Genomic DNA, 17,893 nt, shown 5'->3' on the forward strand with positions numbered 1-17,893 from the left:
GATTTTCCAGGGGTGGTTGCGGGAGGTGTAGCGTATAAGCTTCTGCTTTACGCAGATGATATTTTATTATTTGTCTCTGAACCTACTAGATCTATGCCTTGTCTCCACAGAATTATTCATTCCTTTTCCAAGTTCTCAGGATACAAAGTCAATTGCTCTAAATCCGAAGCTTTAGCTCTGACAGCATTCTGTCCAGTAACAGCTTTCCAGCCGGGCGCCTTCCAGTGACCCAAACAGGGCATTAAGTATTTGGGGATTTTATTCCCAGCAAGATTGTCTGATTTAGTTAGTGTTAATTTCGACCCTTTAATAAAAAGGTTTTCGAGCGATGTGGACAGGTGGGCTTCATTACATTTATCGATGATTGGGAAGGTTAATGTTATTAAAATGATTTGTATTCCAAAATTTAACTACCTGCTACAATCTCTCCCTGTAGATGTCCCCCTCTCTTATTTCAAGCAATTCAATATCATAGCGAAGTCCTTCATTTGGAATGGTAAACGTCCCAGATTGCATTTTAATAAGTTACACAGGCTGATAGACAAAGGTGGGCTAGGCCTACCCAAGATTTTGTTTTATTACTATGCGTTCAGTCTCAGACATTTGGCTCATTGGTCACTTCCACCTGAGAGAGCCCCTCCCTGGTTTGTTATTGAACAGGCAGTTCTTGCCCCATTTCACCATTACAAAGCATCTCTATCAAACTAATCGGAAAAGTTAAGTTACACCCCGTTATTTCGCATTTACACTCTGTATGGACTAAAGTGTCCAGATTGTTTAAATTGGACACTTATTTAAATGTTGCCTCGAGCATATGGCAGAACCCAAGATTGTGTATTGGCAAGTCCCCTTTCCAGAGTGGATTGTGAGAGGGGTTGCTACACTCGGTGACCTACATGAAAGTGGAGTGTTTTTATATATGTATATTTGTGTGTCTGTTTGATTTTTATTTCTATATATTTACTTATGGGGGGGGTTAAATGTTGATTTTATATATATATATATATATATACACTATATTGCCAAAAGTATTCGCTCACCCATCCAAATAATTGAATTGAGGTGTTCCATTCACTTCCATGGCCACAGGTGTATAAAATGAAGCACCTAGGCATGCAGACTGCTTCTACAAACATTTGTGAAAGAATGGGCCGCTCTCAGGAGCTCAGTGAATTCCAGCGTGGTACTGTGATAGGATGCCACCTGTGCAACAAGTCCAGTCGTGAAATTTCCTCGCTACTAAATATTCCACAGTCAACTGTCAGTGGTATTATAACAAAGTGGAAGCGATTGGGAATGACAGCAACTCAGCCACGAAGTGGTAGGCCACGTAAAATGACAGAGCGGGGTCAGCGGATGCTGAGGCGCATAGTGCGCAGAGGTCACCAACTTTCTGCAGAGTCAATCGCTACAGACCTCCAAAGTTCATGTGGCCTTCAGATTAGCTCAATAACAGTGCGTAGAGAGCTTCATGGAATGGGTTTCCATGGCCGAGCAGCTGCATCCAAGCCATACATCACCAAGTACAATGCAAAGCGTCGGATGCAGTGGTGTAAAGCACGCCGCCACTGGACTCTAGAGCAGTGGAGACGCGTTCTCTGGAGTGACGAATCACGCTTCTCCATCTGGCAATCTGATGAACAAGTCTGGGTTTGGCGGTTGCCAGGAGAACGGTACTTGTCTGACTGCATTGTGCCAACTGTGAAGTTTGGTGGAGGGGGGATTATGGTGTGGGGTTGTTTTTCAGGAGCTGGGCTTGGCCCCTTAGTTCCAGTGAAAGGAACTCTGAATGCTTAAGTATACCAAGAGATTTTGGACAATTCCATGCTCCCAACTTTGTGGGAACAGTTTGGGGATGGCCCCTTCCTGTTCCAACATGACTGCACACCAGTGCACAAAGCAAGGTCCATAAAGACATGGATGAGTGAGTTTGGTGTGGAAGAACCTGACTGGCCTGCACAGAGTCCTGACCTCAACCCGATAGAGCACCTTTGGGATAAATTAGAGCAAAGACTGTGAGCCAGGCCTTCTCGTCCAACATCAGTGTCTGACCTCACAAATGCGCTTCTGGAAGAATGGTCAAAAATTCCCATAAACACACTCCTAAACCTTGTGGAAAGCCTTCCCAGAAGAGTTGAAGCTGTTATAGCTGCAAAGGGTGGGCCGACATCATATTAAACTCTATGGATTAAGAATGGGATGTCACTTAAGTTCATATGCGTCTAAAGGCAGGTGAGCGAATACTTTTGGCAATATAGTGTATATATATATATATATGTTTTGCATTTCATGTTATTGAATGATTTAATAAAAAAATTTTAATTACAAAAAGTATTCATTCAATATTACATATTAATTGTAAATTATACCAAAGTAAATTAAAGTTTTAACTAAATCTTTGGCTTAGTGCTGATAAGTGCAAACTTCCACTGACATCTTATTTTATTTATTTTTTTGTAGCACACTTAGCCATATGTTTTCCTTTTTGTTGATAGCTCCTCCGCATAGAGATATTTTATTTCTCCTCTTCCAACCCGCTGTCATTGAAACGGCACTCCGGCATGTTGATGGAAGCAGGAGATGCATGTATAATTTCTTTGGCACCAATCTACCACAGTGGAGACGTCCAGTACTCCGTGCAGTGCGCCACATCAAAGCAAGAGAGAAAGATGCGGAGCGGCATGTGTGCTCCTGCGCTGACCAGACACCATAACATAATGACTTTATAATATCTATTTCAAATTTGAAATAATTTCAGATCGTTTATAACAGTCAACAACCTCAGGAAAAAATTCAAGCATATTTCAACCTTGAAAACCTAACTGTGAAAATCAAGTATTTTCCAAACTTTCAAGGACCTGTACGAACTCTGACTGTTGTGCGTGAAAATCCCAGGAGATCAGCAGAGAAATACTCAAACCAGCCCGTCTGGCACCAACAATCATGCTACGGTCCAAATCACTGAGATCACATTTTTTCCCCATTCTGATGGTTGATGTGAACATTAACTGAAGCTCCTGAACCACACGACTGTCTGATTAGATAATCACATGAATATGTAGGTGTATAAGTGTTCCTAATAAAGTGCTCAGTATGTGTAGTTTCCAAAGCATAGCCACAAGATATAACATTATACATGTTAACATGATTTTAGTGTGATAAAATTGCTTACTAACCCCATCTGTGTATAGTTTTATCCAATACTACAACTTCATTGTCATGACAACGAAACCCCATAATCCCACTATTGGAAAGCCTATAACTTTAAACAGATAAAGTTAGTAAACGACTTTATCACACTAAAATCATGTTAACATGTACAATGCTTACATCTTATGGCTACACTTTTGAAACCATGTGTATTTTAGCATTTATGGACTAGCTCCATTCACTTTACAAAATTTCACTTTGTAAGTGGCTTACTGTAACCAATTTTTTTTTAATGAACGAGGGAAATCATTTTTTCATGTACCGTAATCAACATTATGCCACAAATACAGCGGATTGAGCTTATTTTACCCAGAACATTTATTAAAGTTACTAATAAACTGTGCATAGTAAATGGAATGCTTTTTGTTGATGATGCACAGGCTCTAGAAGAGTTTTCAAAGGCTAAGTGTCTGTGAGTTATTATAGGAACTATTCTTGGTTGGTACAGCTAGAACAACAAAACAAAGCCACTTTAAACTGGACCCTCAGACATGCTGTGTCTGTCTAGGATTACTGCGGTATCTACATAATTTACGGCTTACTTCGCAACTGAGTTTGGTGCCAGTTTGTCCTGTGGTGAAAAGGTCAGTTTGGTGGATGTAGATTACTCTTGGCTCAGACTAGGACCTAAACTGATCATCTGGAGCAAGAAAGGTCAGACTGTGGTCATACTGTATGTTCTTTCACATTTCATTCTGAATGATACAGAGGGCAAACATCAACTAAATATTCAAACTCTATAATTTGAGATTGTGGATCTGTGCGCTTGCTTTAGGCACTGGTGGTAAGTGGGCTGGATAATTTGCTGTCACAATTGATTGCTTTTTGACCAATCACATCTATACTCATTCCTAGACCACATTCTATCCCATGACTATTCCTAGGAGAGTGAGATTGAGCGTTCAGAATATTAACGGCCACAACCTCAATTTTGCTAAACCAAACCAAACCCAACAAAGACACTGATATATGAGTGAAGCCAGCCTAGACAGTAAATGGTAAATGTTGAAAACATTTAGAAAATTGGCGCTTGTAATGTTCCATGGTGTAGATTACACTTGAAGGCATAAAGTTTGTCTTCATCCCATTAAGTAAGACCAAGAAAAAAAAGAAAAAAAAAACACAAACACTTTTGTCCAGTCAAGTGTGTGAAAATGAGTGTTACTATGGTCAAAGAGGGTAGGGTAGACACTGAACCAGAAAAGAAAGAGAGATACTGCCTAATTCTACCTTTTTTCATTCAGTAAAGTCCCACTGCCATTGCATAATCTATGATATAATCCAGGTGAGACAGCTTAATCGAAGCTTGCAATGATGAATGTGGAATACACATAGAATAAGTGGCTTACTATTGTGCATCTGAGGTTTATGCTTAAAATGAGCTTGTTTTATCCTTTCATTAAATATGGGGCAGATTACCACTGAACTTGAGGGATTTCAACACGTTTACACTATCAGTGCCTATTCTTAGAATAGGAATAGTATAGAGATACAACAGTATTTGTGAGATACTTAGTTACATTTATGTTATTACATCCTATGATGCTGTATAAACAAAAAAAGGTCAAGTAAAGGTGATAAAACTACCCAATTGGCACCATCTTTTAGTCAGGATAGTGGCCAGCAGTGTTGAATCACACATAGCAACAGAAGACATGGCAGCCATAAATATACAGTACAAACGTTTGCTACCTGGTTACATTAAAACGTGCAAACCCCTTCATTTGAACGTTCATTTTTTGCTCGCTCCGTCCATTGCCAATATCAATTTCAGCACCACCTCGTTGTGTTAGCAGCTAAGCTATGTTTCCTCAGGATTCCTGTGTGTTTGAAAGACACAATACAGCTACATAGGACATGCATTTTTGTTTTGTAGTTTATATCTGTAAAGACAAGTCCTCTATATATCAGAAGCTGGTGATTATTTACCAAAATTGTTAATGATACTCACCGGTGTGCTGCATCCTCTGTCGTTATTTCACATAAAGCAGCTGGCAGAAAGGTCTTCTGCGCTATCTCCAATGAATCTATCAAAGATTCAATAGTTCGTAGGCATTTCGTTATGATATTAACGTGTTTTGGCTGGTATTTACTCCTTTTCTTACAAGAGCGGTTGGTTCTCGTGTTTTAGAGGCGTCGTTAAATCCTGCAAATCCTCCTGGACACATCATCATCTGTTAAAAGAAACATATTGCTTTTCCTTTCCGAGAGATTTTCAGCACACCCTTCTTCCGGTGAATTTAACAGCAACGTATTCACAGGTATACAGCGTGATATATATATATAAATAGATTTATTTTACATAATTTACAGAGCAACGTCCATCGTTGCGGCGTTCGTGATAGTTCAGTCTGAGTACAATCGTTTCTCTTTTTTCGGTTGACGATAGAGAGACGCGCGCGATCAACCGCTCGTTTCGTGTGCTCCAACTATGCGCGCCGCCGCCGCCTCTATTGTGACCACGCGAGGTCGCGCATCGTCCCAATAAGCATCTGATAAAACGATTTGATAGCAGTTCTAAACATTCATTTTAATGTGTTTTTTACTTAATTTTGTGCACTGGTTAATAGCAGTTGTGTATTGCTTTGTGATTCCTGCATTCCAGCAATTAATGTGAGCTATAATACAAACCCGGATGACCATTAAAGTGAACAATTAGCTTTTTTAAAGGGTTAGTTCACACAAAAATGAAAATTCTCTCATCAGTTACTCACCCTCATGCCATCACAGATGTGTATGACTTTCTTCTGCAGAACACAAACAAAGATTTTTTAGAATAATATCTATATATATAATAGCTCTGTAGGTCCATAGAATGCAAGTGAATGGTGATCAGGGATTTGAAGCTCCAAAAACGAGATAAAATCAGCATAAAAGCAATCCATATGACTCCAGTGGTTTAATCAATGTCTTCTGAAGTGATCCATTTGTTTTTGGGTCAGAACAGACCAGAATACAATTCCATTTCACTGTACATCTTGATAGCGGTCTCCTTGGCAATCGTGATTTCAAGCTCGATTACACTTCCTATAGCGCCATCTAGTGCTCTACGCATGTGTCTAGCACTAGGAAGTGCAATCGAGCTTGAAATCATGCCTAAAGAGTGCAATAGCTAGATGTACAGTGAAAAAGGAGTTACATTTTGGTCTGTTCTCACCCAAACCCAAGTAGATCACTTCAGACGACATGGATTAAACCACTAGAGCCTTATGGATTACTTTTATGCAGACTTTATCTCTTTTTTGGAGCTTCAAAGACCTGGTCACCATTCACTTGCATTGTATGGACGTACAGAGCTGAGATAAAATCATACACGTCTGGGATGGTATGAGGGTGCATAAACGATGAGAGAATTTTCATTTTTGGGTAAACTATGTCTTTAAACTGAATGTGTCAGCCTAGGAAATCACATAAGTGTACCCTAAGGTATAGAGATAGTCTACATAATTAGAATAGTTGATATTTTCTTTTTAAAACATTTTTGAGGAGAAAGATTGTGATTTAACATGCTGTTATGGACCTTATTCAGAAGTTTAATTTTGACAGGAATGAAAACGAGGCTGCAAGGGATAGTATTTTCAATGGTTGTTGTTTAAAATGGGTTTGATCGTCAGCTGACAAAACATTGATTAAAACTTCTTTCCAAAAACATTTAAATACAAAAAACACGAGTTGTGAAATTCAGACGTGATCTATGCAGCGAACGCCACTGAACAGACTGTAAGTCTATCCCTCACAGCCTCGTTTTCATTCCCGTAAAAAAAAAATTAATATGGCGTTGCCCTGATGGTCTATTAGCTTTACAAAAAAACGTTAGAGGACTTTAATGAAAGTATAAAAACTCTATGACAATTTGGTCCAAACTGCCATTACAAATCCTTGCTTCTTTGCTGTCCCCTAGTGAATAAAATCAGGTAACGCCGCTGTCCATGGTGCTTGTTTGTGTGCTCTCGTAGTCTAACACAGTGTTTCCCAACCTTTTTTCTGCCACGGTACACTTTTTACAAATAAAAAAAATATCACGGCACACCACTATCCCACATAACAATCGTCAAAGAACTTGTCCATGTTTTCTGTCCGTCTTTGTGGCGCGTTTACTTATAATGTTTGAAATTCGGCTATGCAAAAACACATAGGTACGCTGTATGAGGTCACAAGTGGCAAGAGTGCTAATTGCGTAATGACATTTTTTTTTTTTTTTTTTTTGCTTCTTTTCTAATTTGTAGATGTGTTCTTGCAAATTAGTTCTTGCAATGTCACAGCAAATTACAGGGTTGCAAACTCATGAGGGGTGAAAAAAGTGAGACAATCACTGGTCCACTAACATTTTATCTGGGGATATATATTATTATTATTATTATTATTATTTTTAAAGAATAGGCTAAAAGCACCAATCCCAGCGATTTTAGTGATTCAATTATATCAAATTAACTGCACAACTGTGCAGAATTAGCTGCAAAAATAAAGCGTATTTTGGGTGAGGCTTGCTTCTGTTTCACAAATTTGTTCAATTTTATTGATTAGTTCAGTGACCCCTTCTGGAAATGTCACTAGGTGGCGACAAATGAGCATCTTATGTACTGTGAGTGAGTCAGTGAATCATTTTGAGTCGTTCATGACCGAAATCTACCAAGAGACTTTATAGTGTTTAAGCATTAAAAGAACAAAGAAGATCTATAGTCTTCCTTCAGTGTAAGCATTATTTTTCATCCAAAAAGACAACAATAATAGTCTAATAATAGTGAGTTTCAATAATGTTCTTTTGTCATTGTAAAGCGCATTTTACATGAGTTGAGTCGAGGCCTCAACGCTCCGTTGAACGTCAAGCGTCACATCACAAGAGCTGAAGAAAGCATCACAGAGGGGCAATTTTACGAGTTTGCCATGCATGTAAGAAAGCGGGAGATTTGCACAATAAACACTGAAAACATGTATTTGGAAGAGATTAAAAAAAAAAAATTGGCAGTTTAATTTATAGCAGAAAGTAATAAAATGACTCGTTTATGTTTAGGTCTAAGCGTTTTCTTGGTGAATTTAAATTAGTTCAATAACTGGGGTCTCTGCTATTCATAAACGATAAGGTAATATTTAATTAAAAGAAATGATGAGACATTCAATGCCTCTTCAGAAATGTGGACAGTTTTTAAATATTTCTTAGTACTCTCAAATACATTATTGGTGAAGCAAAAACGTGTGTGAAAAACACTTTGGTGTAAAGTGACGTCACTTCATAGACTTTAATGTATTCTGCAGCGCTGACGCGAGTCATGTGACCCTTAACGCGTTTAAATATCAGTCAGTTTTGCACATTAATCAGTGCTCTTCACAATCACAAAAGTGTCCGATTATGGTTTCAAACCAGCGAATTGCCTCGAAAGGTGAGGAGTTTGGATCCCTGGTATTATTATTATTATTATTTTCATGCATTTATTTATTTAGTGGAATTTTATCATTTTCCACGGCACACCTGGTGTCACGGCACAGTGGTTGGGAAACACTGGTCTAACAGATGGGAGTGGGACTTTAGTTTCCAAAGCATGTTCAGAAACTAAGCGATACGTCACGCAAGACGACCACATTGTGTTTCAGTGATTGGAAATAAATAGGGCATCACATTTCAAACAGCCTATTGCGGTCGAACACAGGCAAATAAATCTCTTCGAGTTTATTTGAAGACAAATTTGTATCCCTCCAAAAGCTGTCCTAAACTGTATCAAATAAATAACCTTGATGAACCTTGAAACATTTCAGCCAAATACATTGCATCGAAACATTTAAATAATAATTCACCCAAAAATGAAAATGTCTCATTTACTCACCCTCTTGACATCCCATATGTGTATGACTTTCTTTCTTCTGCTAAACACAAACGAAGATTTTTAGAAGAATATTTCAGCTCTGTAGGTCTATACAATACAAGTTAATTTTGGCCAGAACTTGAAGGTCCACAAAGCAGATAAAAGCAGCATAAAAGTAATCCATATGTCTCCAGTGGTTAAATCCATCTCTTCAGAAGTGAAATGATAAATGTGTGTGATCAATATTTAAGTACTTTTTTTTTTTTTTTTTTACTATAAATCTCCACTTTCACATTATTCTGTTTTTGGCAGTTCGCATTCTTTGTGCATATCACCACCTACTAGGCAGGGAGGAGAATTTATAATCTTCTAAAAATCCTTATTTGTGTTCAGCAGAAGAAAATCATACACATCTGGGGTGGCATGAGGGTGAGTAAATGAGAGAATTTTCATTTTTGGTTGAACTATCCCTTTAAATGGGTCAGTGGTGGCTTGGCAGTTAAGGCTGTGGGTTACTGACCAGAAGGTCGGGGAATCAAGTCCAAACACCGCCATTATGCCACTGTTGGGCCCTTGAGCAAGGCCCTTGACCCCATCTGCTCCAATGGCTCCATATCATGGCTGACCCTGCGCTCTGACCCCAGCTTAGCTGGGATATGTGAAAACTACTGCATTTCATTGGCTCTGTACCTGTACTCTGCACAATGACAATAAAGTTGAATCTAACCTAAATCCTTTTTCAATACATCAACATTTCATCCAAGAGGAAATTTATTTCAAATAGAACAAAACTATACACCTGTATGAAAACTGTATCAATTAAAAAAAAAAAAACTATGACACTAATATTATCATGAGCCCATACAATCCCCAGTGTCTCTTAATGTAAATGTATATTGTTTTCCTTCAACTTTATCTATTGTTCGTATTTATATTGTGTATGGTTTTGCACCACTAGTCTATTGCTCGTATTTATATGTCTATGGTCTCTATTGTCCTTCATGTGTATAATTGTCAGCTTGTAACATGGTGCTACTGTGACTGTGTCTGTGTTTGTATGTTCAGTGTATGCTCCAAGGTTTCCTGGGAAACCATATTTCTCTCATCCCTGCAATGGTAAAATGACAATAATGCTGACTTTGACTTAGCAACAGCTAGATACATCTTTTGTACACACTGTGTCACATTTTAAACTGAATATAACTTTTTTAAATATACCATTTAAATATTGTTAAAATTCAAAATAATTCACGTGCCAGTATTTTTTCTATATAAACTGTTCTTCTTTTATCAATCACAACAGTTCTAATCCAATGAACCAGATAACTTCTTCCAGTTATATTGTCATTAGTTTCTTAATTCACCTTGCACATAAACACCTCACAGAGCAATCCACCTTGAACCTTCTAATGAGTAAAATTCTTAAGTAGCCAAGTAATCCATGATTTTTCACTTTCTGAAATGAAGCCAATTTTTGAATGTAGAGCTCTTTGTTCCATGTGCTGGAGGTATTTCTACAGTTCAAAGTCCGCAAAGTGAGAACTTAAGTCTCTAAAGGAGCACGCAGAGGAACACAGCCATCCATCTCCAGAGACTCAGGCCAGCCTTCATACTTATTACTGCTTTTACTGTTCTTCATTCGCTAAGAGAGAGAAAGAAGGTAAGAACTTAATTTATCAGAAAACAATAGGCAAAGTTCACACTTGAGTCCAAAAACATATACCTATATATCGCTTCATGGAGTACTTAGTAAATCAATGTTTATGGATTCACAATTATTTCAAAAAATTCTATCATTCATGAAGTAATCCAAGATGATATTTATATCTTAATTCTCATTGTAGAGGAGTCTGTGACCACACATTTTATTGACGTCACCTTTTTCCTCGTAGCTGCCATATTTGTGTCATCGGCCTCTATCCATAAAGGCCATCCCTACACCTACAGTACTACTAAACATAACCATGCTAGGGAGTCAAAAATCGGCATGACTCCAGTTCATCACCATAAACATCTCTCACTCAGATGTTACAAATGTTTTCATGATGTTTTCTGGTCTGATTTTGTCACAATATTATAAAACATCTGTGATGATCCCATCTGTATGAATGTAAGAGCTGCTTTTAACTCACAGAATACACAGAAAGCAACCAAGGGATTTTAGTGTACATGACTAATATGTTTACATTGTAGTCTGGTGGTGTGAATAAATTCTGTGCTTCATAATCTTATGATGTATTGTTTATTGGACTAGCATTAGTGTATACACATTAAATATATAGGACTTTACATTGACAATACAATAATGACTTACCTGTATACAGTCTGGGTGTTATGAATTTAACATCGTCCTATGTGCATTTTCATTTTAATTGTATCTGACTCTTGATTATGTTATAAATATAATTGATACGCATACAGATAACTGAAATGTCTGAATAAATGAGCAAAAACCAAAATTTTTATATCCGTGCTCTCCCCCTGATCGCTACTTGACTTTGGCGAAATGAGCTGTCACTTGAAAGATATAACTTTATTGGAAAAAAAACCCCAAAACAAAACATTTTGCCTCTCTTAAGTAAACAGCAGTTTCCCCTTTTCAAGATTTAAAAATAGAAACAAATTTTGCCGGCTTGTGGCGCAGTACACTGAAGGTATATGGAATTTTGGTCACAAACATGGCAGCACAGCCATACAGTGACGTCACATGAAAAAGGTCAATATTATTGCACCAAGTTGCTACGTTACTTGGCAACCCCAAACAGCTTTAAATGACTTATAGTACTATATTACTTGGCGGTAGAATTTTTTTTCTGTGTTGTGCCTAAGAACACCTCTTACTCATGGTACTGTAAAATTAATATACAGCATGGCCTCTCGTGGTTTATTGCAATGGAACGTTTTCTTGGGCAAGTGTTTTGTACACAGGCATTTGTTTCAAAAGGTTTTGTATGCAATAGCATAGACCAGGAAATGAGCACCAAGTATTTCCTAGTACCCTCTTGTTAAGACTAAACTATACAGATGTATAACTTATTGTACAAAAATACAAACATCTTAATGACAATAAAAATTGATTACAAAAAAAAACAAAAAAAAAAACTACAAAAATCTGAATAACCGATACCTACAGAGAGGGATGGCCAATGGCTTATAAAAAGCTGATATATTAATATATATATATATATATATATATATATGTGATAAAGGCTTATACAATTAAATGACAGCAAGTGAGATATATGCATATGTTGAAATTTCACTCAGTATTTACTTGAAATTCAGTAAAATATTTGGAAACAGTAACTTTGCGTTATCCATTGATTAGGCTGTTGGTACAGTACACTGGAACTGACACAAGGGAAAGTTATCACTTCTGTTAATCAGCCAAGAGGGCTTAATTACTGACCAATGTCAAGAATATCAAATTAGTCTACTCCAATATCAACTGATTTAAGGGCTTGACCAATATAACAGTCTATCAATACAAAAACCAACTCTAAACCTTTTTTAGAGGGTCTTCAAACCTGAGTGCACCAAAATAATGCATAGTCTTTCCATAATTATTACCTGTTCAAATGGGCTCTTATTCTCTATTCCTTTGGCTCCAACAAACACCCAGCTGTCCCTGAAAGCCAATTCCTTTACTGCTGTGCTCCCCAGCTCCTCAAACAGCCGCCGAGCTTCATCATTCAACCTGTAGGATTTAGCACTCTCATTTAGCCTTGAGGAAATGAATAAATAAATCCATTCAAAAGACTGAATGATTTAAATGAGAAGTGCAGAAATAGATAGACTCTTACTTGCTAGCTGGGTCATCGAAAGAAGTGACAAATACCAGTGTTCCCTCATGGAGAGGCCGAAGAAACTTCAGTAGCTCTGAAACCTCTGTGGAGGAGATAGAGTGTGCTTCTATGAAGCTCTGATGGATACCTCAATTTATGAGAAAATAATCAAATAATATATAAGTCTAAAGTTCAGCTTACCTCCTGCCCACATATCAAATGCTTTTATTTCCAAAACTTCTCCACTAACCCCTGAGAAATGGCAATTGAATAAAGACTTGGCATCAGCACAAAAAAAACAACTTAAAATTAATACACATGAATAAACATAAAATTATTGCAGAATTCAAGCTATTTACCATTTACTAAAGCAATATTGAGGCCTCTGCCAACATTGTTTTTGGCACTGCTGACAAGACTGTAAGACCAAATAAGTAGCAGTCAATAAAAAACACAAAATAGCATTTTTGAAGAGAGCTAATATAGAGCTCATTTGAGATAGGAAGTTAAGTAATTGTAGAAAGGAGGAACAGGAAATGGAAGGTTGAATACAAACAAAACACAGGCTATGAAAAAAAGAGACCACAGCCTACTTGCATCATGTTCCCCAAAAAGATAATGAGTTTGGTAGTGATGGCCATGAGAAAAAAAGAGAGGATATGATGATACCAGTGGAGTTAGAACAAGAAATAGGGAGAGAGGTTGCATGCAGAGCTCAGTTTGCAGTTTTCAGCAGTAAAAAGGTCAGGCAACTTGCATTTTATCCTCCAGACATATTTTGGGGCCGATGACATTGGCAGCACCAGAGACCAGTCGGAATGCGAGATGTTTGGGAGGGCATGGGGCTGACAGGCCACAGCTGAACTTGCGTGGTCTTGGTTCTACAAGAGAGCGAAATATTGCATTAAATTAAAAGGAATAGTTCAACCAAAATGAAAATTCTGCAATCATATACTCACTCCCTTCCATGGAACATAAAAGGAGATGTTAGGCAGAATGTAAGCATGAGTCCACATTCACGTTCATTGCATCTTTTTCCATACAATGGAATCACAAATTATTCTTGCAATTTCGACAAAACCTCAAGTATGTTAACCAGCTAAATTCCGTAAATCAACAGAATTCACCAAAAACTAAAATTTTAGGTTTAAAGGCATAAAAACACAAGTACAAGATCAACAAATGTAAAATGTAGTGACAATACAGCATTGGTCTGATAGGTCAAGTGACAGTTCTTTCAACTTGCCCGAAACTCTCTCACACTGCCCCCGGGCCAGTGGCCCGCAACTCTCTCACAGTGCCCCCGGGCCAGTTGACCGAAACTCTCTCACAGTGCCCCCGGGCCAGTTGACCGCAACTCTCTCACAGTGCCCCCGGGCCAGTTGACCGAAACTCTCTCACAGTGCCCCCGGGCCAGTTGACCGAAACTCTCTCACAGTGCCCCCGGGCCAGTTGACCGAAACTCTCTCACAGTGCCCCCGGGCCAGTGGCCCAAAACTCTAACACAATGCTCCCGGGCCAGTGGGCCATTCTTATTGTTGAGTGCTGGTTATACAAGTTAAGAACAGCATGCTGCATGAGTGTGAGTAAACGATCACTTAAATGTTCCACACAGAAATGTGTGGAATTATGTTTTTCAGTGCAATATAATTTTACCTGGAGTGGGCTCTTCTTGTCCACCTATGAAAGATAAAATATCATGAATAATCTTTAAGGGATTGAGATGAAAATTATATCTTTCCATGCAAGTTTAGTGTATTATGCACTGCAATCTCCTTACCATTAAAGATCATCCGTATTACCGAGTTACCATCCCCTCCTAGCATAGAATTGGCTAGAAGCCATGTGAACCCCAGGAGAAGAACCAAAACAACTGCACGCAGGGCCACTAAGAAATACATAGGAAGAAAATAGAATTTGGATGCCATTGTGAGGTGGAACTTTGGTCAAAAGGAATAAAAGCATGATAATGGTGGAAAATGCACTGACCTGCCAGCCTCATGGTAGCCAGATGTCAATTTCTGGACTGCAAATGAGCACTTTGAATAATACTGTTTGGAAATGAGTGAGAATGTTCATTTTAAAAGTTCAAAATGAGCAGAGAAATATACATAATGAGTAAACCACAAGTCACTGAGCACAACGTGTTAAAGGAATATTCCAGGTTCAATACAAGTTAAGCGGCATTTGTAGCATAATGTTGATTACCACAAAAACAATTCGACTTGCCCCTCCTTTTCTTTCAAAAAAGCAAAAATCTGGGTCACAGTTTTGTAACAAAAAAAGTTATATTTAATTTTACAACTTCATTACCATGACAACATAATACCTAAAACAACTGTAAAAACAATTATTTAAATTGACCAATTGTAATCTGTGACTAGAGGCCACTGTTCAGTAAGTTTTTGTGTGAGAACGCATCAGGTGCTCGTGCTCACCGTCTACTGACAAGTGACTTGAGAAACAGGTGTGTTGAGAAACAGGTGTGTCGAGGGGGCGGGCTGTTTAATGCGAACAGATTTCTTTTCTTCTTTTATCCCCAGTTTTGGAATGCCCAATTCCCACTACTTACTAGGTCTTAAACACTTTTACCCCATGTGACTCTACCCTCCCTAGCAACCGGGCCAATTTGGTTGCTTAGGAGACGTGGCTGGAGTCACTCAGCAAGCTTCAATACTCGCTGAGCTACCCAGGCCCCCATGCGAACAAATTTCTTAAAGATGCATGTTACGAAAGCAATCCATATCCCATTGTGTTTTACTTTTATTATTGATGTTCTTAATTACTTGTATTATTCCTTTTCTTATCGTTTATTTGTGCACAAAATACATTTATTTGTATTATTGTCTTTGTTCTTCATCTTACATCTATTCACCACACTTATTCTGGTGATATATCGTCTCAGTGTCCCCTACATTGGTCTATGAAAAGCAGGTACACCAGTGCTGACATTGGAATATTAAATTATATTGATATTAGAGGCTGCCGAAATCTGTTACCCCTCTTTAATTTCAGCTGTGTCTAATGTTCACTAAACTCATTCAGGTGATGTCTAATCTCTTCTGTGTTATCCTCTAAAAGATTTATTCTTATGGTATATGACAAAGTAATTCCAAAAATAATTCCATACACTCTTCACCCTGGAATTTTCACATCATTTTCATTAGTAAGTAAGGAGTTCTTTAGCACAAATTGTATCCAGAGTACTTCCAGTATATTTGTTAAACATCACCTGAATGAGTTTGGTGATCATTAGACACATTTAGTTGAGAATAAAGAGGGGTACCATATTTCAGTAACCTCTAATGTACTGTCAGATTTGGTGACCCTGCTGTTTGTACCCTGCTGTCATATACCATAAGAATAAATCTTTTAGAGGATAACACAGAAGAGATTAGACATCACCTGAATGAGTTTAGTGAACATTAGACACACTTAGTTGAAAATAAAGAGGGGTAACAGATTTCGGCAGCCTCTAATATCAATATAATTTAATATACCACTGTCAGCACTGGTGTACCTGCTTTTCATAGACCAGTGTCTGAGATGATATATCACCAAAGTAAGTGTGGTGAATAGATGTAAGACGAAGAACAAAGACAATAATACAAAATATAATACAAAAAATACATGTATTTCGTGCACAAATAAACTATAAAAACAGAATAATACAAGTCATTAAGAACAACAATAATAAAAGTAAAACACACAATGGGATATGGATTGCTTTCGTAGTATGCATCTTTAAGAAATCTGTTCGCATTAAACAGCCCCCGCCCCCTCGACACACCTGTTTCTCGCGTCACTTGTCAGCGCCGTGACGCGTTCTCACGCGAAAATTTACTGAACAGCGGCCAAGGTGAAATAAATAAATAAATAAATAAATAAATAAAATAACAGTAAAAAAAAAAAAAAAAAAAAGAAGAAAGAAAAAAAAAAATAGTGTCTCAATTCCTTCCTGTCTTAAAGTCTTAAATTTTGTTCTCTCTTCAAAAAATAAATAAATAAAAATAAATGCATGCAGTACCAACCTTGGCCACCATGTAACACTGAGCAAACGGCATAGATGGTTTAGAAAGACCAACAATTTCAAACAAAAAAATAACTCCAGTTGTTACACAAAAACGAATGCCATATAAACATATGTAACCTGATTTTGTCTTAAGGTTTGCAAACCCTTAAATAAATAATAAAATATATTATTCAGCTATATAGCAACAGATAAAGCATAATATTACATGTTTACTGATAGTGGCACCTGGTGGCCAAGGTTGGTACCGCATGCATTTTTTTGAAGAGAGAATTGTTTTTTAAAACTTAGGCTCAGGAAGGAACTGAGACACTATTTTTTTAAATTTTTTTTCACAGTAATTTTTTTCCCCCACCTTGCGGTTCAGGGCTTCCGTATGATAGGTCACCGATTTCGGCAACACTCCGGAATATTCCTTCAAGCAAATCTGCCTGTCACCTCCCGACCTGAACATTAAACTTAGTTATTCAGTACAAATAGGCACCAAACTTGCGCCAAAGTTTGATTTCTTCACTTTAATAGATCTGGCTGGACATTTAAAGGCCAACATTTGTTTACAAATGCACATTACCAAGTCTTAAGCTCTTATATCAACACATTAGATCTGATCAAGCAAAGAGTCTTCCTGGAATTGACACCAGCTTCAAACTATAAGCTATCTGTCAAGTAGTGTCACACCAGCAAACAACAAACAAACAAACAAACGGAGAACTATGGTTAAATTAACACAGAACCATACATACGTAAGTAAAACATACCTACCAAACTAAATGCTGTAATAACCCCGTCCAGCAGGTTTGAAGGCAATATGAAAAACAGCTTCTCTCTAGGGGCGTGAAGCTGTTGCGACTAATATTCTCGCGTCCAACGCAGCACTTACATCTTAAAACACCATGTTCACTGAATAAATCGACAAAAAAATACTAAACGAACACACAATTCCGTGAAAATGAAGTGTCTTAGTATGGTGTGTCCTCTACTCTAGGGCCGTATATTTGTTGTCGCCAATCCTGTTCACACTCTTCCGGTTTGGGCTGAGAATGGTGATCACATGGTACTTCTCAGAAAGC

At 37.8% G+C, this 17,893-nt stretch overlaps 2 protein-coding genes across 4 annotated transcripts in view; both read right to left on the reverse strand.

Moving 5' to 3' along the window:
* LOC127420071 (serine/threonine-protein kinase WNK3-like) overlaps positions 1-5,642 on the reverse strand; it is an 86,619-nt gene extending 80,977 nt beyond the window's left edge. For both annotated transcript variants that reach the window (XM_051662029.1, XM_051662027.1), the window contains exon 1: positions 5,162-5,642. The gene's annotated coding sequence lies outside the window, so the exon portion shown is untranslated. The remainder of the gene's footprint in view (positions 1-5,161) is intronic.
* A 3,217-nt stretch (positions 5,643-8,859) lies between these two features.
* Positions 8,860-17,851, reverse strand: LOC127420097 (protein FAM3A-like). 2 transcript variants are annotated; one of them, XM_051662089.1, is made up of 11 exons: positions 17,586-17,851; positions 17,179-17,269; positions 14,783-14,844; positions 14,574-14,681; positions 14,450-14,473; positions 13,551-13,674; positions 13,153-13,211; positions 12,995-13,045; positions 12,812-12,896; positions 12,579-12,705; positions 8,860-10,650 (listed from the first exon to the last, which is right to left on the reverse strand). In XM_051662089.1, exons 3-11 carry the CDS (start codon positions 14,793-14,795, stop codon positions 10,552-10,554), a joined length of 690 nt encoding a protein of 229 aa, XP_051518049.1. In that variant the 5' UTR covers positions 14,796-14,844; positions 17,179-17,269; positions 17,586-17,851; the 3' UTR covers positions 8,860-10,551. The 2 variants fall into 2 exon arrangements, with proteins under 2 accessions (XP_051518049.1, XP_051518050.1); XM_051662090.1 differs by lacking the exon at positions 17,179-17,269.
* Between the last annotated feature and the right edge of the window lie 42 nt (positions 17,852-17,893).

Source organism: Myxocyprinus asiaticus, chromosome 29 (genome assembly GCF_019703515.2).
Source record: "Myxocyprinus asiaticus isolate MX2 ecotype Aquarium Trade chromosome 29, UBuf_Myxa_2, whole genome shotgun sequence".
Taxonomy (NCBI): Eukaryota; Metazoa; Chordata; class Actinopteri; order Cypriniformes; family Catostomidae; genus Myxocyprinus; species Myxocyprinus asiaticus.

Bases quoted from the DNA above. Each gene is read 5' to 3' on its own strand.
- LOC127420097 (XM_051662090.1), bottom strand. The intron at 13,675-14,449 runs GTAAAATTATAT...GCTCTCTTGTAG, and splicing joins ACAAGAAGAGCCCACTCCAG to AACCAAGACCACGCAAGTTC. The intron at 13,046-13,152 runs GTAAATAGCTTG...GCCATTTCTCAG, and splicing joins CAATATTGCTTTAGTAAATG to GGGTTAGTGGAGAAGTTTTG.